This window comes from Podarcis raffonei, chromosome 7 (genome assembly GCF_027172205.1).
Source record: "Podarcis raffonei isolate rPodRaf1 chromosome 7, rPodRaf1.pri, whole genome shotgun sequence".
Classification (NCBI taxonomy): domain Eukaryota; kingdom Metazoa; phylum Chordata; class Lepidosauria; order Squamata; family Lacertidae; genus Podarcis; species Podarcis raffonei.
In genome coordinates this window covers 53,132,805-53,157,798 of record NC_070608.1, presented here as the reverse complement: position 1 = coordinate 53,157,798, position 24,994 = coordinate 53,132,805, and the positions used below count along the sequence as shown (strand labels likewise).

At 42.2% G+C, this 24,994-nt stretch overlaps 1 protein-coding gene across 1 annotated transcript; it reads left to right on the top strand.

The window, feature by feature from the left end:
* The first annotated feature begins 9,072 nt into the window (after positions 1-9,072).
* CD226 (CD226 molecule) lies at positions 9,073-24,631 on the top strand. The gene is given in 8 exon segments (XM_053396619.1): positions 9,073-9,088; positions 9,091-9,159; positions 9,450-9,770; positions 16,722-17,072; positions 19,429-19,540; positions 22,143-22,206; positions 23,426-23,512; positions 23,976-24,631. Coding segments are annotated over 8 exon segments (1,137 nt in total). The 3' UTR covers positions 24,093-24,631.
* Positions 24,632-24,994: the final 363 nt, after the last annotated feature.

Here is a 24,994-nt window from a genome sequence, read left to right as displayed (position 1 = left end):
CAGTGATTCAGCCTAGATACGGAAGGAAATGTACTCAGGCTGTGTTACCTCTCCCTCATGAAGCAGATGCTGAAAAGCCACTGAGATCAGTGCTAGCCAAAGGCTTTCAGAAAAGTTTGGGCTGCAAAATGCTAACATCATGTCTTGTTCTACCATAGATCCATTTAAATTCATTTCAGAAAAGGGCAACCGGGGGAGAGTCCCCTTCTCCTTGTGCCCTCCATCTTTCCCAACATCAGGGTCTTTTCCAGGGAGTCTTCTCTTCTCACGAGGTGGCCAAAGTATTGGAGCCTCAGCTTCACGATCTCTTCTTCCAGTGAGCACTCAGGGCTGATTTCCTTAAGAATGGAAAGGTTTGATCTATTAGCGGCTTTTAGCGGCTTATCGACTTAGCGGATAAGCGGCTTAGAAAAGGGGGGGGGAGGAAAAAAAACCTGCAGGAACTCGCAAGACATTTTCGTCTTGCGAAGCAAGCCCATAGGAAATTCGTTTTGCGAAGCACCTCCAAAACGGAAAACTCTTTCATCTAGCGAGTTTTCCGTCTTGCGAGGCATTCGTCTTGTGGGGCACCACTGTATCTGGAAACCACAGAAGGGGAGAATATGCTTGAATCCTGCTTGTGGGGTTTCTCACATGCCAGGCCCTCCCCCACGTGTATACCAAACAGTGTTGGAACCTTTTAGCGAAGCATCCTGATTCTCCACAGCAAAAAGTAGCATTTTGAGGTGATAGAACATGCAATGAGATGACAAGCCAGAGTTGTGTGTGCTCTGATATGCACCTCATGATGAATAAATGAAAAAGAACAGGACAGGCAGAATAAGTACATGGGCAGCATTCATATAGGACTGGCTAGTGTATGTTTTTAATACAATATTTCCTTTTTAAACAGTCCTGTACTAGCTCACCTTTTGGCAAAATGGAGATCAAGGTACCAAGGGAGCATAAAACTCATCTTCCTTCATGCTCTCATTTAGGTTTTAAAGAGGTTTATGAGGGTCTCATTTTTAACATAAATTATATTTTAACTCTCCATATTATTCTAAAAAAATTGAAGTGCAGCTTCCCTTTATTATGTTATGTTCCAAATAGCTTTAGAGAACAAAGTGTCGATGACTAAGAATCCTTTCAGGAGTATTAAGTATTGTGTGCCTGTCTTGGATCTGTCCAGAGTAGGTTTTGAATCACTGGTGTCCATAGCAACAATGCCACATAATAGTTAGTTAGCTTTCCTTTGATTCTCCAGCAGGCAGTTCTGTCTCAGATGTTCGCCATCCCTATGTTCTGACAAAACAAACATCAACTGCAAATCCATATTCTACTTTCATGGCTTTGTTTGTATTATTTTTTAGGTTGCATGCCAAATAACTAGGAACCATAAATGTTACCTCTTTATCCCCTCCTCCCACTCCAGCTTTCACTTCTTTCACCATCCTTCTCATACAGTGAGGTAAGTGGAAACTAATAAAATAGAGTGTTAAATGAGAAGAAAGGCCTTGGAGGGATATTGTTAAATGTCTTTTCAGGCAGCTGAAAAATGTGTTGCACCTAGATCTAGATTTTTGTCACATCAGGTTGGTAAAAGTACTTCTAGAAAAGTGTACTTGAGGAAATGTGAAGTACTATGGAAGAAACTTGAGAAAATCATTGTAAGAGTGATACTTCTCAAAAGATAGCAGGTTTAAAAATGGAGGGAAATGTCTGTGTCATCTGTGTGTTTAGGAGTTGTTTAGATTTATATTTTAGATTCTTATCCTATGGCTCTAAATAAATGAGAGATTGGTGACCTCCCCCAACTAATTTTGGATTGGTAGAGGAATTGAAAGCACTTTTGAGATTTTTAACGAGTTTTAGGAACTGAAATAAAGCTTACTCCAAAATCAATTCTAATTTGCTAAAATATTCTGGTTATGCCCTTTCCAAGTATTCCATATATCAGGTGTGAGGAACCTTTGACCCTCTAGGTGTTTCTGATCTACAACTTCTGACAGCCCTAGCAAGCATGGCCTACGTACAGGGCCGGGTTCAGAGAATACTGCCATCTGAATCTGGAAAGGCTGAGACTGTTTTGAACTGATGCCTAGATGCAATTGATGAGGACCAACATACTGAGACTGAATCCTAATAAGAAGGCGAGTTGTTCCTAGGTCTGGGAGTTGTCATTGATTCTCCAAGGGTTTGCATCCCCTCTGAAGAAACAGGTACATACGTGCTCCTCCATCCATCTTTGTCACTGGAGGCTCAGGTAATCTCAGTAGTGAGCGCGGCAAGGTCCTAATATCAGTGCCATGACGGAAGGAAGAGATTTCGCAGGGTACTTTGGTAGGAGGCATTTTGGGGGAAAGCTGTAGCCCTTTCTAGGCATTCTGAAGCTGAGCTGACTAAACATGTATGTGAAGGTAGTGACGGCAACAGCATGGGACTGACCAAACCAGATCTGCTCCCCCTGGAATGCCATTTCTGTTGTTTTCCATGAGTTGGAGACTGGCTGTATAAAGCGGGGAGGCTCATTGGGGCTCCCTGTGAATTTAGCACTGGGGTTTATGGATAAATGAGATATAAAATTGTTGCCTGTGTAGCATATTCTGAAAGCTGCATCTTTTGGACTCTTGTCTGCACACATGGCCCCTCTCCCGAAGTGTGGTTACATGAACTTGTGTTTGTAAGTTAGTAGGTGAGATATTCAGCATCTTTACCTGACATGGAAGTTGGTTTCGGAGCATTAATTTCCCATTTCTATCCTCTTTGGTGCCTGGTCAAAAATTTATTAGCTCTCATTTTAAACTGTAGCTTTTAATATTTTTTTTACTGAAAGTAGAGAGAGGTAAGGAGAGAGAAACAAACAATATAGTGTTACTGTTGTCTTTTTGCCAGGGTTCCTAATTTAAGAAGGCAAATGGCAAGTTCTGATGTTCTTTTGTGAAAACGAGCTATATTCTGCATCTTGTGGAGGAAATTTCCATGTACAGAGGAAATATGTGTGGGTTGCTCTGTGAAAACCACAGATCTGACGATAATCCATCCATTGCAACAGTAATAGCGCAAACAGCAAATGTTCCATGCAGAAAAGAAGAGAAATATAGTAAATAAAGAGGGCAGCTAGCTCCATGAAGCTGGATGACACACAGTTATCAAATAGCGAATTAAATATCACTTGTGATTATTACAGATGGGAGAGAAATTTGGTTCTCCCAATTGAAAGTGCGACCCCATCTAATCTGCGCTTTCCAAAACAATACACAGCAGAAACACAGCTATCTTTCAAAATTCACACTGTTCTCTGAAGTTTTCAGTGCAATTCTCCGATGAAACAAATGTGTAAAAAAATGCATATATGAGGGGAAAGTATGCATAAAAATGCAATTTTAGTGAAAATAATATAAAAATGAATTGCATTAGGCAAAACTACATATATTAGGAGTAATGTTAATGTATTTTGTTGTGGACTTCTTTAAAACAAATCACAAAGTATGAAGAATTTAAGAGTAGAAAAAGGGGAATTGATAGAAACTGTAATGGACATAATTTCTCATCCCTAAGGAGTATAACCATGGTAGAATGCTGCTTTACTTAAATGTGTTTTGTAATATTGAGTGTCATACCAAAGCCTGCACTCCATTCCCCCCCCCCCAAAAAAAATTTCTTCGGCTGTAAAATAGGCTTTCATTTTTCTATCTCTTGTGTGGAACAAATTAGAATGTGTTTATAATTTCAGTGGGTGTGGGATTGAACTTACTTTATTGTAGACGTGGGGCTGTGAATGATGCATGTTTTTCTTTCCATTCAACTTTTCTTCCAAGTTCTGCAGCCGCCCTGGCTTCTCACGCTTACTGATCTGAAAAAGCCCCATGGGAGGGCTTGCCTCACAATGTCTTCCCCCAAGTTCCGTTTTAAATTTGGGAAGCTGGGGTGGATGTCTACATAATGCGTGAGGCTGGTGTGCTTGCTTTTTTTTTTGTTCTTAAGGGAATTCCTTTCTTCTCTCTCTTTTTTAAAAGTTAAAAAAATACCCTTTTTTTGCAAGTAAACAGACTGTAACTAAAAAACAGAATCTCTGCCTTCTACAGTACATCCCAGCCTTGCATGTCCCACAGTTTTCACCAAGGAAGGGCACTTGGGAAGGCTGCGCAGTGCAGATCACTGGGGATAATAATTTGTAGAATGAAAGCCTTGGCTACCTTGGAAGTATGATAAACACAATAAAACACCCTGATCACCCCCATGAGAATTTCACTAAAGATTTATCTTGGGTTAGAAATACATTAAATGCATAATAATAATAAAAAATTATTCCCTCTGCAATCCAATTGTTAGATCTCAAGACATTTAGAGCTGTCTAAGGGTGATTTTTTAAAAAAGGTTTTTAAATTTTGCAGTTACAGTATAACAAAAAAGAAAGAAGAGTTGAAACATTGTCAGCTGACATTATCAAGAAGAATATTCCATCAGTTCAAATTTAAACATATATCCAAATGTCCAGTGATATTGATATGTACAAGTCATGTGTCTGAAGATAGAAAAGGATGGTGAGATCTGAGCACTGAGTAGTAGATGGTGGCTATTTGTCCTTTCGGTCTTGTAACACAAGTCTCTTAACTGCCATAAGGGCTCATAAAGCCTATGATGAGTTTTTGAAGAATGGGTAAGGATAGAACATCCATCTCTGAAGGCAAAAGGAAAAATGTTGTTTTGTGTAGAACGAATCAATCAGGAGGTTCTTGTAATTTGCCATTTATCTGTTTGCAGCAGGGGTGGAGAACTGCATCTGGGTCGCACTCTTATCTGCACCATGCCATGCCGGCCAGCTTTGACAGGTGGGGATGGCTGCTGACCTGTCAGTCAACTGACATCACTGTGATGGCACAGCACTTTGAAAGAATCAACTATCAGCTGACCGTTTGCACCTGCAAAAAATATGTTCTATCTGCCTCACACTTCACAGCTGTAGGGCAGATTGGAGCGGTTTGGCCTAAATGGCCTGTTGGGCCACAGGGGGAGCTGTAGAGGACCAGAGACTCTGCACCACTGATCTGCTGAGTGACAGTGGGAACAAAACCAGGGAAGGACTGTTGCTCAGTGGCTTGGCATGCAGAATGCCCCAGGTTCAATTCACAGCATCTCTGTATAGTTGGGAATGCCCCTATCTAAAAGCCAAAGAGAGCTGCTGTTGGCCAGTGTTGACAATACTGAGCTAGATGAACCAGTGACTTACCGTATTTTTCGCCCTATAGGACGCACTTTTTCCCCTCCGAAAATGGGGAAATGTGTGTGCGTCCTATGGGGTGAATGCAGGCTTTCGCTGAAGCCTGGAGAGCAAGGGGGGTCATTGCGCACCGACCCCTCTCGCTCTCCAGGCTTCAGGAAGCTATCCGCTAGCCGTGGGAGACCCAGCTCTCCCAGGGCTAGCGGAGAGCTTGCTTGCACCCAGAAGCTTGGGGCGCGCTGAGCTCCGCACGCCCCAAGCTTCGGGATTAGCGCAGCGCTCTGCTAGCCTTGGGAGAGCCGTGTGAAGTTGCGCGGCTTTCCCAAGGCTAGCGGAGACCTTGCCGGCACCCAGAAGCTTGGGGCGTGCTGAGCTCCGCACGCCCCAAGCTTCGGGATTAGCGCAGAGAACCTGGGGGGAAAATAATTTTTCCCCCTTTATTTCCCCCCAAAAAAACTAGGTGCGTCCTATGGGCCAGTGCGTCCTATGGGGCGAAAAATACGGTAACTCAATATAAGTTAACTTCCCATGTTTTGATGCAATATGTCTATCTAAACTTCTCAATACATAACCAGTGTTGTCACTGGGATTGCAAGTGCTTTCTTTCTGAGCAAAACATTAGCAAGAAGATGTTCTTGTTTAACTTTTTAAGGCTTTGTCTACAGCCCTTTGTTTTAAGGCACATCTCTTATCAAACTGAAGTTTTACTGTGGTCTCCTGTGTGGGACTGAACGTTTAAGAAATAAATCTCAGCAGCAAATAGGCTTTTTCCCTTTTCAGCAAATCTGCAGCCTCCAATCAGGACTCATTGCAGGGTTTAATCAGATCTTTCAGAGAGAAATTAAAAGCAAGGATAGTCATCTGATTTAAGCATGATAAAACATAAATGATGGGGAAAGTGGATGAAATGTTGCACAGTTTTGAACACTCTGTAAGTTACAGCCAAGTCTTTGCACTGCTTCTGCCTGCTTCTGAACTGGAGTTTGTTCATCTCTTTAAATCAAAATAACTGTGCACCTCTCACGGTGGTACATTGCAAAGTTAAATTTATGTTGGCCAAGATTGTTGCAGCCCTTGGATATTTCATCTGATGTAAAAGGAAAGAGTGCCATTGTTGTTCCTTGTAGCCAATGCATTCTACTGTTGTCCTATTTAAGAAGGGCCATCTCAGAGGCAAAGGTCACAAGCAGCATTTTGTGTACATAATTCCAAATTAAATCGGGTGAAATGTTGCACGCTAGCCTTGGAGTATTGCAGCCATCATGGTTCAGCATGAAAACTGCAATCTTCATCTCTCAACCCCATTTTATAGATGCAGAATACAGGCTGTGGACGAATGAATGGTTTGACCAAAACCACTGAGTTGGCTTAACAAGAATTTGAAAAGCACCTCCCATGTTCACAGTGACCCTCTTTGCCTTCTGCTACCATGCTAGTTTATCTCTTAAAGCATATTAAAACTGAATAATAATGAAGGGTAGTTTCCCAGGAAAGCCCACCAGATTCAAAGGGTGGGAAATGACTGAGCATCTCCAAAGAAATTCGGGAGAGCAACTGTAAAAGGCCACCTTAGCTGTGTTGGGCTTTATGAAGCTTTGAGATGTGTTTGACATCAGCTGATGCAACACCCAATGCTAAGCAAATAAAAATTATTTAAAGCAAACAAACAAAAAACCACCTGCTATTAACGCACCAAAAATAGTTCATATATGTTCCCATACTGTGCATGGCTGAATGAATGAGCACAAAAATGGCATCACAATATGTTTTTTAACTATAGAGTTAGAATCGTTCTCTATTAATCACCATGTCCCTGCTATTCTCTATTTTATTTGCCCATGCTAAAATAAGTCACTTGGGGTATATATGTCAAGTAGGGTTGCTATAAGAGCACTGGCACATCACCGATAGAATTAAGACTTGTATCATGTCTATACAGTAGCTCATGCAATCTGACTGTTAAACTGGCCAATGGGCGAAGGATATTGCTAAATATTTATAATTTTATAACACAAAGACGTGATACACTTGCAATTCTGCAGAGATTAAGCCTACCCAAGAGAATAAATGTATGTATTCAAGCTAAATTGGAAAGTTTAGTGCAATTGTTAAGCAAACACTGAAACACCCCTCTTTCCTTTTTAGAATCACATTTGGTATAAAACATATTTTCCTTCCGAAGCTAATGAATACAGAGTAAAGATTTTTGTCTCTCAAGTGACAGCGCGGCTTGCTCACTTGGGCCAATATTTTTAGGCTTTATTGATTCAACAAAATTGATGAGGACAAATTGAATTAATGTACCTTTTACTCTGCTAGAGTGGCAAGCCATCCTGCTTAGTAAGACCTTGGCATGGTAAGCATGGAATTAGTAGCAGGCCAAGGAAATGACCTATTAATAGGCACAGTGTCTCGCAGAAAGGGTGGCTGACCTGTGGTCCATGGACCACCCACGTTCCCCCAAGGTGGGGGGATTTTTTTGTAGCCCACAATTCCCCCACCAATTTAATATTTCTTAAACATTTTGAAAAATGACTACTCCTACCCAGTTGTGATATTTTTGGGCCCTCCCAAGCCCCTCATTTCTAATTTTTCACATAAAAAATGTTTTCATTACTGGCTCATCCCATATGTCCTCTGATATAATCATTTAATCCCAAAAGGTTTATTTGTGTGCCTCTTACCCCCCCCCCCCAAGTTGTCCACTTAAAAAATAATATACTATTTCTTAACTGGCCTGCCCTATGGCCCTGTGGTGTGATTCTGTGTTGCTAAAGATTTTTTTTCCCCCCAAGACCCTGCAAATTTGTGATTTCATACTCCCCCCATTTCCCCCCAGATCTGCTTTTACATTTGGCCACACCTAATTTGTCCTCCTCCCACCATAGCTTAGCCATGGGTCAATATGGCCTGCAGACCAAATCAGCTTAGCTCCCCCCCGCCCCGCCCATCCAGCTTTAAAGTGTAGCAATAGATCCCTAACCCAACACCATTGACTACTGAAATTTATTAGCAGTGGGAAAGTAGGCAAGGAGTAATGGGGACAGGGACGGGGACTAAGAAGTTGTACAAAACTGAAACTGATCTGTATCATACCGTTGAATACTGGTATTGAAATAACATTGTGAAAAGTGTTTCAACAAGGCAATATACCAGTGAACAAAAGGTGGACACTTCGGCAAAGTAACCAAAGAACATAAAGAACTGGAAAGCATTTCTTTCTTTCCTCACATGCAGGCAGTGCAAGCAAATGCATGTCTACTCACAAGCAAGCCCTACTGAATTCAATGAGGCTTACTCCCAGGAAAGTAGAAGTAAGTTTAGTTGAGCTCAGTGGGGCTTATGTATGCACAGATTCCACTTAGACCTCTGAGTGAGTGGGGAAGCAGATGCAACTTGACTGGTAAATCACTTAAACTACTCTTATATTAGTTGAAAATATATTATCTGGAAGTTTATTTAATATTTTTATTAAATCTGCCACTATACATTTTAAGGCCCTCCACCGCTATGGGGAGCCTTGTCAAGGCTCTCAGCTGTGGCGGAGAAGTGCGACGCACCCCCCACAGCTGTGGGGAGGTACGGCGAGATCCTCTGCCACCGTAGATATATCAAGCTATCATGATATTTACCTGGTGATATATTGTGATGCTGAAAATCAGATACCGCTCAGCCCTGCTAACCTGAGCAGCTAGGATGGGTGTGAAAATAAATTAAGAAGGGGAGCATCTTAGATTCTCACAGACTTGTCATAGGTCATGCAGACATTTAGTCTCTTTTGCTATTTCTACAAAACTGTGGAAACGGCTTTTCATCTTGCTTACTCATTTCAACAGGATGCACCATGTGGTCAGGAAACAGACACTTAGATGAAGTTTTCACGTCTGTCTTTTTAGTAGTACTGGAGATGGATTACCTTGCCTTCTTCATTGTTGCTGCTCTGCAATCGTATCAAAGTAAGATAAGTTTCTTAAGTAGCATGCTGGGTGTAATCTCTGGATACCTTGCCTGCAGATCGTATGCGTGTTTTGTAGTTAAGTTCCATAGAAATAATTTCACCCTTTGGAGATCCTTGTTTAGCCTGAGCTTGGTCAACTTGTACTCAGTGTGGATGGTGGAGGGGGGCTGTTGGTTCTGGAGGCATTTAGCTTGATCATTAGATGCTGCAGGTGTTACTGTGGTTCAGAGTTTAATTAAGATAACAGCATTTCCCCCCTCTTCTCTTTCTGTCTTGTTTCTGTCACAGTTGAAGGAGAACATGTGGATTCTACTGTGAAACTTGCCAGTGCCATGACTCTTGAATGTGTCTTTCCGAAGGCTGCAAATATAGTCCAGATGTTTTGGCAGAAGGAGGAACGCAAAGAGAACATTGCAGTCTTCAAACTGCCTGACCAATTGCATATTTCCAGCAGATATAAGGACAGAGTCAGTGTTACTAACGATACCTCGAACATCAAGTCCTTGGTGTTCAATAGCACAACTGGGGAAGATACTGGCTTTTATCTATGCTCTTTTCATACCTTCCCGCTTGGGACTTGGAAAAAGATAATACAGGTTGTCCAATCAGGTAAGGTAAAAGTTTTAAGTACCGCCTTATACATTAATGTAAATTACAGTATACATTATAAATTCAATTTATTAACCTCTTATGATATAATAATAAATAATAAAATCAATGGTAAGTGCAAATCCTACATATCTGTCAGCAAGAAAGCATCAGCTGCTATGATTAAAAATAAAGTAGATATTTTCAGGGATGCAGCTGCAATATGAGCAGAGGCGGATTGAGGGGAACGTTACTGGTTTGGTCGCACTGGGTGCGGAGCCTCAGGGGTGCCTCAGAGGATGCCACGATGGGATGGAATGGAACTCAAGAGGCAGGGGTGGGGCGTGAATATTGCCATTGCACAGGGAGTCGCTGAAACTGGAGTTACCAAAGTCCACCATTAATGTAAGTCCTGCAACTCTTGTTCTTGTGACACCGCCCCCTCCCCACTGCTCCAGATACTGGACCAAAGTGGCTCAGAGGCAACCTCCATGTGGCAAAAGGACAAGTAACCATTAATGGAAGCAATATAAAGTGTTTGACCACCTAAAAGAGAATGAATGCGTACTCACAAATTTGTGGTCAGGAAAAATCCATGCCAAATTGCTGTCCTATGAGATCTCGCCCACTGAATTGCTCAAACTGGATCTAAATGTGGCAAAAAGGTGTATAAATCAAAGGCTGGATGATGTGGAGCTATACCAAAATTTCGTAGCTGGTGGTGGAGCCTGCTCGCCGTTAAATTTCGGCATAACCCCTATCTACCGCGCTCCATCCTACTTAACTTCGCTTATGGCCGCGTCTCACCGATATGCCTTCATTAGAGCTAGGTTCAATGTCTTCCCAACAAACGTGCTGAGACATAGATTCACTAAGGGCCAAGTCCCTTCTATGTGTGCTTGTGAAATGAAAACATCTGAATCTCTACATCATGTCATGTTTATCTGCCCTTTGTACAGTTCAGCCCGTGCTAGTATATTAAACTCCATAATCCAGCCTATGGCTGACAAACCAGTAGACCTACAGCTTGCCTGGGTTCTTCAAGATAGGTTGCTAAATTCCTAACAGCCGTCCTCTCGTACAAGAGACGGAATGGAATGTTAGCTGATTATTGATAGTTATAAGAATTTTCTATAATGACATCAGATATTGATTTTAGTGTAGTGCCTAAAATTTTTAATCTTAATCTTAAACTTTTTTTTATGAATGGCTAATATCTGTCCTTGTGAGTTGTGAACTGTGTTATACTACTTGTGGTTTGTACGAGTCCGCTGTTTTATTTGATTTGTTTTGTTGTGTTGTGTTTCATGATGGGCGTAAAGCCGAATAAACATTTTGATTTGATTTGATTTGAATGCATACTTCATAACCAATTTTGTTAAAATATCAGTATCTCCTCTATTCTCCAAATCTTCCTCCACCCCATGGAATTCTGAATTCATCTTTGCAGGATTAGAAATGTTTTTGAAACCCTGTGGTGGGAGGGAACAAGTAGAAAAGAGATTTGGCAACGAGAATTGTCAAATGGCAAAAAGAGTTGAGGAAACCCCTTTTCTATCATCTAAATTCCCTCATTCTGACTTTACTAAATAAAAAAAACCATAACAACTATTGGTCTCCCATATCCCCTTTAAAAATGAACATTTAAATGACTGTGTTTGGCTTACAATGAGAGGAATAGGTCAGTCACCCACAAGCACCTTTGCTCTTTCAAGACTGACACGAGACTTATCTCAATTTTGCTAGTCAGAGATTCAAGAAAACCGAGAACATATAGGTGTTTTGTGGGAAACTCTGACTAAATCTGTGACTTTTAGTGTACTAATTATCTTCCTCCCAAAGCTATTTTAGCTAAAGAAGAAAAATTGCACTAAGGGAATTGCTGCTTTTGTTGTGTGGCTGTCAGCGGTGAATTACACTAGCTATCCAATTATTCCACCTGCTGCTAGGAGTGTTTAATTGTGGATGCCGCTGTGCGTATGTTACCAACTTGAAGCTAGCAGCCCTTGTTAAATGAACCTTTTATTCGGTGATTTCCTGTCTAGCTTGAAAGTTTTGTTGCCTCTCATTCTGGACTTTGAATAAGTGAACTTGGACACTGAGTCCCCAGCTCAGATTGTTAATAAGTCCCAGTGAAAAGTTTTCAAAGTGAAGGTTCATATTGTGTCTGCATGTAGAATAAAAAGCAATTAGATGTCCAGTTTGTGAAATTCAGTGGGAATTTGACACTTGCCTCCCATAGCTGATGTCTTCTGATTGGCAGTCACAATCCCTGTCATGTTGAGTTTAATGAGTTCTGTATTCTCTCTCTTTTCAACTGTAGCCAGAGTAACACAAGAAAGGCCTGCGGAAATGTCATGGCAGTTTTCATCCTCCACAGAGCACATCACACTCCTTTGCAACCAGAGATATTCACGTTGTGTATGAGTGTGCTGAGTTCTTGGTGTTCCAGAAGGTAGCACACAGTAGGTGAATATGAGTCAGTTACAGAGCCTATGGTTTTCACACAATGCCATAGCTTGTGCCTCTGGTTGGGAGATGATTGAAAAGACTCTTCAGTGATAGCACAAGGGTACCATAGAAACACAAGTTTGGAGTGACACAATACCAGAAACATGAGGTTTTCTCATCCTTTATTCTTTTTAAGGGTTGTTATATAACTAAAATGGTTGCCTGCATCAAAGAAGGCAGTAACTGGCCATTAATGAATCAATGAATGAATGATTATTACTAATACTTGTTAGTTTCTACATCAGGCATAGGCAAACTCGACCCTCCAGATGTTTTGGGACTACAACTCCCATCATCCCTGACCAATGGTCGTGTTAGCTATGGATGATGGCAATTAGAATCATAGAATCATAGAATCATAGAGTTGGAAGAGACCATAAGGGCCATCGAGTCCAACCCCCTGCCAAGCAGGAAACACCATCAGAGCACTCCTGACATATGGTTGTCAAGCCTCTGCTTAAAACCTCCAAAGAAGGAGACTCCACCACACTCCTTGGCAGCAAATTCCACTGTCGAACAGCTCTTACTGTCAGGAAGTTCTTCCTAATGTTTAGGTGGAATCTTCTTTCCTGCAGTTTGGATCCATTGCTCCGTGTCCGCTTCTCTGGAGCAGCAGAAAACAACCTTTCTCCCTCCTCTATGTGACATCCTTTTATATATTTGAACATGGCTATCATATCACCCCTTAACCTCCTTTTCTCCAGGCTAAACATGCCCAGCTCCCTTAGCCATTCATCATAAGGCATCGTTTCCAGGCCTTTGACCATTTTGGTTGCCCTCCTCTGGACACGTTCCAGTTTGTCAGTGTCCTTCTTGAACTGTGGCGCCCAGAACTGGACACAGTACTCCAGGTGAGGTCTGACCAGAGCAGAATACAGTGGCACTATTACTTCCCTTGATCTAGATGCTATACTCCTATTGATGCAGCCCAGAATTGCATTGGCTTTTTTAGCTGCCGCGTCACACTGTTGGCTCATGTCAAGTTTGTGGTCAACCAAGACTCCTAGATCCTTTTCACATGTACTGCTCTCAAGCCAGGTGTCACCCATCTTGTATTTGTGCCTCTCATTTTTTTTGTCCAAGTGCAATACTTTACATTTTTCCCTGTTAAAATTCATCTTGTTTGTTTTGGCCCAGTTCTCTAATCTGTCAAGGTCGTTTTCAAGTGTGATCCTGTCCTCTGGGGTGTTAGCCACCCCTCCCAGTTTGGTGTCATCTGCAAATTTGATCAGGTTGCCCTTGAGTCCATCATCCAAGTCGTTGATAAAGATGTTGAATAAGACCGGGCCCAAGACAGAACCCTGTGGCACCCCACTAGTCACTCTTCTCCAGGATGAAGAGGAACCATTGATGAGCACCCTTTGGGTTCGGTCAGTCAGCCAGTTACAAATCCACTGAGTGGTAGCAAAGTCAAGACCGCATTTTACCAGCTTCTTTACAAGAATATCATGGGGCACCTTGTCAAATGCCTTGCTGAAATCAAGGTAGGCTACATCCACTGCGTTCCCTTCATCTACCAGTCCCAAAACATGTGGAGGGCCAAGTTTGCCTATGCCTGTTCTACATTAGCAAGCTGTGCTGTATAAGCCAGGTTTAAACACACACACACCTGAGGGAATGGGAGTGGATGGAAAAGGTAGACTAAAGAAACTAAAATTAAATTTGCTAGAAGTCCTCAGTCCTGTAGCCAAGTTGTTATAGGACAAAGTTGTAATTCTTCCTTTGCTCTGTAGCCTCAAAGCTTGAGCCTTAAACCCTTGTGTTTGTAAGTGATTGTGACTTGTTCAAAGCCGACTGTGATTTGTTTTGTCCTCTTCCCTCCCTGTCCCTCTTTTATTTTGTGTTGTGTTTTCTTCATTGCAGATCTGCAGACAGGGACTATCTTGATCAGAATGATTGCATTTTTGTGAGGGTTTTTTGGGGGGGAGGGGTGTGTGTGTGTGTAGGCTGTATGCCTGAGCCCCTTCTAATTCCTGGATTCAGCAATGGTTAAAATCTAATGGAAAATTGATTGTTGGAATAGCCAGACAAGTTTGTTGACGTGTTAATGGCCCCCTAATTATGGGTTGTTAGGGTAACAGAGGAAGTGGCTTTGTGCCAGAGGGCAAATGGGTAGTACCCCACCCTCACCTGTTGGTGAGAAGGACAAGGGCCAGAGACATGCATGTGTGAACTGAGCTAGACACAAGAGACAGGCAGAAGCCTGATAGGGAAAGACATGCTTGATTTCTGCTTGAATCCAAGGCTGTGGCTTTGGGAGAGGCAAGAGTTTCTTGAGGTGTTGATGCTGTAAGCTCCTCCATCATAAGCTTGGGCTGTATGCATGTGCAAATAAGCCATATATCCACAGTCTCCAATGTCCCTCATTCCAAGGAAACCAAACCCTAAGTAAACCCCTGGGATCTCACACTGCTCAGAGATTAGAACGTCATGTACCAGTATATAGGCAGGTCTGTGAGCCTTTTTGGCCAAGGAGTGTGGGAAACAAATGATCTAAATAAACAAAAATAAATAAGGCTGGCACTAGCTGAACAGAGTTATGAAACTTGGTTTCTCTCATCTAACATAAAAGCACTGCATCATGCTAAATACATCCTATGTGCTTTATACATTATGACAGATTCAATACTGTTGGAAAATGAAGCCAAATAAGCCATCACGTAAAATATGGCAATATGAAAATGGATTGTAAGTGCCAATGACAAGCCAAATCTCTATTACCATATGGAAAATCAAAGGGGGGCCACATACAGTATCCAGATAATTTCTACCTTTTTTTTCATTTTATGAAGTTATAGCTTTATGTGCAGTATGTCAGCATTTCAAGTCGCTATAATTGCTACATTTTAAAAGGCATTTTTAAAAAGATAGAAAAATGAGGTCGTTATATGACAGAAGGAGAGAAAACGGAGAGCCGATTTGTTGCTTACGAAGCCGTAAATCTGAAACTAGGGGAACTTTTGATAGGTAGCCATTAAAATGACACACATTCTTTCAGATGAGTGAGGAACAAGTGGCATGGAAATGCTTGCTATTGTAATGATCTGCTCATGAAGAAACTAAACCGGAGTTGTAGCAGAACAATGAAGAATAATAATAAAAGCACGTCACCTTTGTAATAGCTCTGTTACTGCATTTATCTTTAATAGCTGCAAAAGATCTCCCTAGCAGGATTCTTGCATGGAACAGGGTGGGCGGGGTGGGAGGGGTGGGGAGAGGAATGAATGCTCTTGGAGATGCAAGGAGATTCTTCCCCCACCTCAGTCATTCCTAGCAGCTCCTTGCTTCTTAGAACAGCTCTCTGTTAGGCTTCCTGGTGTTCTCTTCCTTCCTGCATTGCTAAAAGCAGGAATATCGGAATGTAATCTCCTTCCGGCAGCTGCACTGTTAGCCTTACATGCGCGCGCACACACACACACACACACCAAAGAGAGGGAGGGGGGGTAATGTCAGTAGCTAAAAGACAAGACATAGAAGGAAGACAGTGTTGAGGACAAGGTTTATGGATGCACGATTCTGTGAGATCATTCAGGATGATAGGCCGCCATTTCCAGGGATCTTAGTTCTGTGGGGCAGGGAGTCCAGCTGTTGCATTCTGAACTTCTGACTTTGGGCTTCAGGACTGCATGGTCTAGCAACATACTAAAATCTACTAGGTGGATTATGCTATTAAGGACGTGAGCTATTTGACATGATATAAGGATTGCAAATTCTATTTTTATGATGTTATCCGCTGACGACCTGTTCTTAACCTCAGAACTGTGAAGCATGACTGCATTGCATTTTCTGGAAAATAGTGTGTACCCATTATTCAGGAATTCTCCCGGTATTTAGATTCCAACCAAAATGTTGAAAACAACAGCAGGCTTGGATATATTCAGCACAGAAATGAAAGAAAAGCACTATGACTGATACTGCATGTAAAAAAAAAAAAAAATGAAGCAAACTTGAGAAATCCAAAATTCAATGTTAAAGGTCTCGATTGTTAACAGTTCATCTGGAGCATCTAATTAGACTTCCAGGTTTTATAGCCATTAGCCCCTAAGCCAGGGAGGTGTGTGGCAGCATGCATGAAGAACTGCCTTGCCAGAAAGAGGCTGTTCATACCCTCTAAACACAGATAGAAATGATCCACAGTGAAGGAAGGGCTAGATAAATAAGAATTTCAAAACGGGGGGAGGGGGCAGACTTCTAGTAATCTCTGACTGTAACACAGCAGGGGAGATTCAGATCATCTTTCTTGGCTGAGGTGAGGAAAATAAGAGATTTATAATGAAATCCAATGCACATCTACCCTCAAAAGTGAGCTCTACAGACTTCAGTGGGACTTTCTTCCCAAGTAAGCATGCTGCCCAATCAATGAATTGTTTTGCTAAAACAAAATAAAAGGGTGGGGGGTGGTTGTTAAATTTATTATTTTTTTACAAAGTGTTTCTTTTTTCCTCAATTTCTTTTTTTAAGCAGGGGATTTTGAACCTCGAAACTTGTCATATCATCATATGGTTGCTGAACCAGGAGCAAATGTCAACTTTACCTATGGGCCTGACCCCGAAACAACACTTTATCAAGTGAAATGGAAAAGGATCTATACAGACCATGTGGACTTCATAGTCCAATGTGATAAATCTGGTACAGCAGTCTATGGTTCAGATTACGAAGACCGTGTAGTGATAGACTGTGCCACCCGGGTGGATAGCACAATTGTACTTCGGAATGTCACAGCTTCTGACTCTGGGATGTACAGCTGTTCTTACATTGGGACGAATGGTGCAAATGCCACAGTCTGGACAAAACTGACCATTGATGGCAACAGTAAGTAAAGGGAATTTACAAAATCCTGCAGTTGTTTGTAGGCATTTGTATTAATTTAAACATATGTAAAATTAAAGGCTGAATAGTTGTTTTGAAAAGCATTTGCAAGGCAAAGGGAGAGAGAGAAAGAGCGAAAGAGAATGGACCTTAGTTGGGCTTGGCTTGGCTGGATAAAAAGTAGCAAGAAAAGAAAAGGGTGGATAGGTGTTAAAGAGGAAAGATTGAAGGTGGGAAATGATAGACACAACCCGCCCCTCTATAACCACCCCCCAGCAATGGTGGTGAAGGAGGGAAGCAGCCAGCAGTCCAGATAAAATGAAGTGATGGAATCAATTTCCTTCCCCAAGATCTCCTGCTATAAGAGGGTGTTAGAGGATCCAGAAGCACTTATATAGCAATCTTCCTATAAAGAAAATCACCGTCATCATCATCTGCTCCCACCCCACCCAACATACTGTTTTCAACATTGGTTAGAGTTCCAGATCTCAAGGAGAACTTCCAAGCTTCTTTAACTGAGAATGCTTAGAAATCCCCTTCTGGCCTTTCTGCTCAGCTCTGGAAGATTGGTGTGGATCTCAGGGTCCCATTCAGTGTCCAGGAACAACACCTAAACAGGGTGTTATCTGCAGACTTGGCTATTTCACTGCTCCAGGTAGTTTATTCCAGATGAATGGACAGGTTAGTCTGCTGTGATTAAATCAATAAAGAAAATTGTCTTAACCCTCAATACATTTGTCACAATAATTTAGGGTGAAATTCCAGCTCCGCACACGAGGCAGGTAACAATTCTTGGGTAGCCGTGGATTTCAACATATTGCTTACCAACCCCTATTTGACTTACAGGGACATGCAGCTATTTTTTTCCACCAGTGTTGTTGCTGCCCTACTTTGAATTTGTTCAGGAAAATGATTGATTTCAAACACCTGCTCTTCAATGTGGCCATTTCAATATGTTTGCATCCTCCATCTGGTTTGTGTCACGTGAAGCTGTGTGCTCTCCAGAGGCTGCCTGGCTTTCTGGTGCAAAACTGGATGCTCAGGCTTCAGTGACATTGGGAAGATGTTTGCAAGCTCATTGGATGGCATATTTTAATTGAAAAACAAGCAAGTGGGAGGAAACCACATGAGAGGTGCAACATCTGCTTAGGTGCAAAGTTCTTTTGCTCCATTTGAAAGTGTCTTCATAGTTTCTCACTGTCAGAGACCTCTTCCTGCACAGTGTGTGTGTGTGTGCTTAGCAAATGTTGTAAAACCCTTTGTGGCAAGGCGCATGACAAGCGGTTCAAACCACTTGTTAGGTTTTAGTGCGTTGTAAACTGTCGAGCCTGTCAGTGTTTCTCCCATATACCTGAAGTCAGGGCAGTGAAGGTTGAAAGCACTCACCCACAAAAATTTTGGACTCCCGTGAAGAAAAAGTGTCAATATAAAATCACTTGCATTTTTTGCCAGTGCTTTAGGGAAGTGAACAGACTCCAACACACACTTAATAGTGTCCTATCAACCTACTCCCCTCCAAAGATAGGGCAGATCTAGAAGACAAGTGATGTGTCTCTGACTTGTACACCTTGTTCTTAAGAAATTATGGGTATTTATGCTAGACATGAAATATTGAAGAAGCGCAGAACAGCATAAACTGCTGCAAAGAAGCTAAGAGCTTCCAGGTTCTGGTATTTTTCTAAAAGCTAAATCTGTTGATATTCTTTTACTGAGATGCATAGATCCTGAATGAGTATGGTACAAAGGCAGTCCATAGAAGTATGCAGTCAGGTGTCTTCAGCTATGTGAACAAAGTCAACCGGAATTGAACCCTTTTCAGACCACTGCAATCCCACAAATTGTACTGCTGTTTGGCAGGCACTGGTTCATCATGAGCATCTATTTTTGAGCACTTCATGGCTACAAGTTAGGCAGTCAGTGCTCACTCTGAACAAAACAGCAACTAATGTGAGCCTGATTTTCTAAAAATTTTAGAAACAGGTATTCTTACTGAAGCAAGTCCTACATCTGACGAGATAACACAATGAGTCAGGCTGAAGCTCTTGAAGATGAAACATCGGATTATTGATCTCTTCACTGTTTAGAGCTTGTTATGCTTCAGTTAAATTCCAGCAGGGTTTACAGATTTCAGAATATCAGATTAGATTTTCCTCATGCAGCCAGAATTGGAAACCCTGAAGAAATGAGCACATGCACACATGGGCTTGCGTGTGCACGCGCACACACACTTGTATATTTATTTTGCTCTTCATGATCACAAACTGACTAGAATTTCATTTGACTGTATATCACTCAGAAAATTGTCTTGTTTCTCTCCCTCTTGAGCAATAGTAATAACATTTACCATTTACCTTCCTAGTTTCTTTGGAGAGTCATTCTGATCAGTGTATCTTTGTTATTGCTGGAGCTGCTGCTGTCTTATCATTAATAATGATCCTCATCATTACTGCGCTTATTTGTCATCATAAAAAGTAAGCAAATTGTTCTGTACTCTATCTAATATTTGTTCACTGACTTGATACCTACTTAAAACCTAATCCATATATATGCCCAGCTAAAATTAATGGTGATCTTCAAATTAGCAGTGATGAATGTGCAAACAAATGGATTGAAAAATTCATTTTACTTTTTTATTATATATTTATATACCACTTATTTACCACTTATACCACTTTATATACCACCTTTTTTGTCTGATGAGCTAAGTGTACATGGTTCCCTCCTCATTTTATCCACATAACAACTCTGTGAGGTAGGTTAGGCCAGTGTTTCCCAACCTTTTTCTTGCCATGGCCCCCTTCTGACCTTTTTTCCTTCCTGTGGCCCCCCATGGACATAGCCGGGGGGGGGGAGCAGCTGCCTCCTATAAGTAAAAATCCACACAAATCAATACAAATATGAGGTTCTGTCCCCCTCAACAAAAGTCTGCCCCCTAACAAAAATCCTGACTACCTCCATGCCCCCCCCCATCGTCCTGCTGGTAGAAAAGGAACTCTTTGAATGTTTTGTTTATAAATAGAACGTGTTTTATTGCTTTTTTATAATTTATACAAAATACAATCACATACAATGATAGGAACATAATGAAATATTGTTGAAGCAGAAAAAACAGAGACTAATAGAGCTGGAAGGGACCCCAAAGGTTATCTTTCTAGTGCAACCTCCTGCAATGTAGGAAACTCAGCTAAAGCATCTATGACAATTGGCCATCCAACCTCTGCTCAGAAACCTCCAAGGAAGAAGAGTCCAGAACCTCCCAAGGGAGATTCATCTTCCATGTACAGTGGTACCTCGGGTTACAGACGCTTCAGGTTACGGACTCCGCTAACCCAGAAATAGTACCTCGGGTTAAGAACTTTGCTTCAGGATGAGAACAGAAATTGTGCGGTGGCAGCGGGAGGCCCCATTAGCTAAAGTGGTAACTCAGGTTAGGAACAGTTTCAGATTAAGAACAGACCTCCAGAATGAATTAAGTTCCTAACCCGAGGTACCACTGTATTATAAAAAGTAAACAACACTTATTTGATCCCAGTTATTTGACACAGAGGGGGAAACCTACAGATACTGTCCAAAAGGTGCACAGGGAGTGGTGTATTTATGGGAGAATTTTAAAAAGCAACTGGTCCTCACTGACCTGGGCAAAAACATCTTGTCATGCGGAGGAGCCCTGTCTGCCTAGATAAAACACTATAGCCCCCCACACCCTTACCTGGGAGTAAGGCCCACTGAACTCAGTGAGTAGTCACTTAGCTATTTACAAGATGCAAGTCAGCAGCACCAGACGACTCTGCTCAGCTGGATGCAGGGGTGGATTTCACTCTGCACCTTGCAGAGCTAAGCCAACGGTGCCAACAAGCTCTTTGCCCCTCGGCAGCATCTGAAGGCCCTGATCTGCTAGGCGCTGTGGTAGATTACATCCTGCACCTTGCAGTCAGGCCCAAGATGCCACTGGGCCTAGCACTGCTGGCAACAACAAGCAGCTCCGGTTTGCCCAGCCCTACCCATTGCCACCCCACCACCACACTTACCTGACCTAGGGGTCCTGGTCAAAACGAGAGCCTCCGTGATTGCCCTTTTCCACTGGAAACAAACAAGAACTGCTCCAAGAAAACACATGTGGCAAAAAGGAGCATTAGGTTCTGGTGGGCCACCCCCTTACCTCTTGTGATTGGCCAAGTGGATAATGAGCGAGTCAGGATCTTAATTTTTTTAAAAAAATAAATTTCCCCCTTCACTTCTCACTTCCCTCTGTGGCCCCCTAGCCTTGTGCTGTGCTCCCCCATTTCCGTGATTTTCACCTGTACCCCCCTTGGAATATCCTGCCCCCCCCCCGTGAGCCATATGGCCTCTGGTTGGGAAACTGGGTTAGGCCAAGAGACAGTGACTGGCCCTAGGTCATCCAGAGAGCTCCGTGGCTAAGGGGGGATTTGAACCCTGGTCTCTAGGACTTAGGCTGACCCTTAACCACTTCGCCACACACAGTGGGTGAATGTACAGTGGTACCTCGGGTTACATACGCTTCAGGTTACAGACTCCACTAAGCCAGAAATAGTACCTCTGGTTAAGAAATCGTGCTCTGGCAGAGCGGCAGCAGCAGGAGGCCCCATTAGCTAAAGTGGTGCTTCAGGTTAAGAACAGTTTCAGGTTAAGAACGGACCTCCGGAACGAATTAAGTACTTAACTCAAGGTACCACTGTATATGGGTGGATGCTCCTTTCTCATTAATTGGCTGATAACCATCATGGAAGCATTTAGAAAGAGGGAGGCCATATCCTTCTGATTCCTGTTGAGGAAAAGTGCTTTCCCACTCCTCGATATGAGGCAGTTGCAAATGTAGAAGTGTGACTCAAGCTGGGCTGCAGCTAGTTCCTAGCAGGCATACAGAACATGACTGAACACTTTGATCATTTCATAGGGGAGTGAATGAATAGTTGGTCAGGCATTTCAACGCAAATTTTGCTCAGGGTTTCTACCTTCCAGAACCCACCTTAATATTTTGCACAGAACCTCAAAATTCCTATGTCCTGGTTGTGGGTCAAGTCTAACAACAGCAGTTTTTTTATGTGCCAGCAGAAAGAAGAAGAAGAAAAGGATGATGATGATGAAAGACTTTCGTCTTGCTCACACACAAGCAAATGTAGGTGAAGCCTCCTTTCTTACAGAATATCCTTTTGAGGAGCATCTTCACCATATGCAATAAGGCTAATGGCTGTGCCTCTCAAGCTTTTTGAGTGAAGCAACTTGCCTATTAAAAGCATGGATCACTTTTTGGGGAGGGGAAACAGTATTTGTGAACAGTTACAACATTTAGGATACTTTTGTATATCATAAAAACAAACTATGGTTTTTGGGCCAGTTGCTTTGCTACGTCGTAGGATCAGCACTCTGAAAGAGGTATTGTTATTTTAAAAGCAGGGTTCTGAACTTTTAAGGATTTTATGCTCTTCAGACTAACCAGAGATTTGTTATAACACTTAGCTCAGTTGGTAGAGCATGAGACTCTTGATCTCAGGGTTGTGGGTTCAAGATCCATGTGGGTGAAAGATTCCTGCACTACAGGAGGTTGGGTTAGATGATCCTCATGGTCCCTTTCAAGTCTACAACTCTGTGATTCTGTTTTAAAATATGCTCACAAACCAGGTATTGCTCCTACCTAACCATAGAGGAGCATAGTGATGAGCCACAGGTTGTGGTTAAAAAGAAAATGCCATATGACTTGTTGGGTCCTCCCACCTCCAAAGCAAACTTTGGCTGAGCTCATCCTGATTCATTCTTAGAATGTGCTTAAACATGTGGCCTTCGGTGCTTAGCTAATGTGTATCCACACGACTCTATTTGTGGCTTTTGCTTTTTTTATTCATCCTTTTCATTTCCAGCAGAGGGAAAGGGGGATCAGTCAGTTACAACAGAGAACTCTTTTCCATTCTAGATGCACTATTAAGCACTGCTGATCTGTGTGCTGATACAGCACTGTTTCTTTCTAATGGCTGGTGGTGTAGGACAGAGGGCATATGAAGAGTGTATTAGGTGTGGTCTGTGGAAGTATTGTTTAGGAGATGGTGCCCAACAGCTTCAGGGCCAAGTTGCCAAAGTTTCAATAGGAATTGCTTATCATGTTACATTTCAAAGGCATGGGCTGATATATGAATCCGCAAACATGTGCAAACAGCTTGCATGGATGAATGCACAAGCTGCATCCTAACCATGTTAAAGGTAAGCCAAAACCATTTACAGTGCCTAGCTTTGTGTTATTTTTTGGGGTCACAAAAAGTTCCCATTGTTAGCAGTTATTTGACGTACAACATCTTCTTTGTTTATTTCTGATGCTGGCCTGGTACACTTTGTTCTCTTGCCAGCAAAGGCAAATGAGACTGCAAAGAGTGAAGGCAAATGGGGCGCTGCAGCCAAGAGAACAAGAGATTGACAAGAAGCATCAAAACAAGGTGATCCTTTGGTGAGATGGCCATTTTTCCAGTAATTTGTTCAACTATGTTAATTATAAAGAAAAGAAAAAGGGAGAGCATTTGATGCAGCCCTAATAGGAGGAGTAAGGCGCTGAGTTGTGTGAATGGTTTTGTGAAGTTTTTCAGCTTTTTTTGGCAAAAGAAACCTATTTGGCCTCTGTTCTCTGCCTTTTTTGTACACCGTAAACTGGATGGTGCATGGACGTTTCTGGCTTGGAGTAGGAGGTAGGACTGGGCCATGGGGTGTTATGCCTCAAACACCCTTCCCAACTCAAGACTTGAAAAGCTAGGTCCAGAATACTCAGTCAGACACAACGTGTATGGGCATTGCAGTCAGCGTCAAAAGCCATTACATGCCTCAAATTTGCCTCTGTCGTAAGCAACTCTGATAGGGTGGTAGTCCTCACTGTTCTTCACTGCTCTCTACTTTTCTCCTCTCTAGCCTTCAAACAAATATGGAAGACCTGGTTGTCAGAGTGCAGTAAATACTAGCAGAGGACAAATGACAGAAGATCCAGTCTATGCCAACTGCACAAATTGCTCGCACAGACATATGTGAACATGGCCTCTTGTCTACTATGTGAATGACCTAGAGCCAAGGCTCCAACAATTTTTACATTGGGAATGTGACTGGAGAGAGAAAAAAACCATTCCACTACCATTTCACTCATCCGTGACTGAAGAAGTCCCACACACATACAATTGAACTGTGTGAAGACTGTAGGTATATACGAAGAGATAATTTACATAGGGGTCAAGAGATTAATAGTTGTGCAAGGAAGACAAATCGGCTGTGATGCGACTTGGAATGTCAGCAGAGCTGCTTTGTGCTGATACAAATTTGAATATAAGTGGACTATTGAAATAAGAGACTGAAAATAGGCTTTAAGTTGTCTTGCAGCCAAGCACTGAGTAGGTCAGATGCCACTTTCCATAACAAAGCTGCTGCTGGCTCCTGGTGAGGTATGTTTCCTCTGGACACAATTCAGTATGGACACAAACACACACCCTTCCTTCTGCCCAGAACAGGTAGCCTGAACAGAAGTTCCTGCCCATTGCCGTAATATGATTACTCAAGCTTGCCGAGAAAGCAAATGAACAGAAAAAAGCATGGACTCTTCCTGTCAAGCTCTAGAAAACAATTAGAATAAATTATTGTAAGGTTGAGTTATAGAATCATAGAGTTGGAAGAGACCCCAAGGGTCATCTAGTTCAACCCTCTGCAATGCAACTAAAGCATCCATACAGGTGGCCATCCAACCTCTGCTTAAAAACCTCTGGGGAAGAAGAGTCAATGGAGACCGTTCCATTGTTGGACAGCTCTTACTGTCAGAAAGTTCTTCCTGATGTTTAGTCAGAATTTCTTTTCTTGGAACTTGCAGCCATTGGTTCGAGTCCTATGCTCCAGAGTAGGAGAATCAGGCTTGTTCCATGTGACAGCCCTTGAGATATTTGAAGATG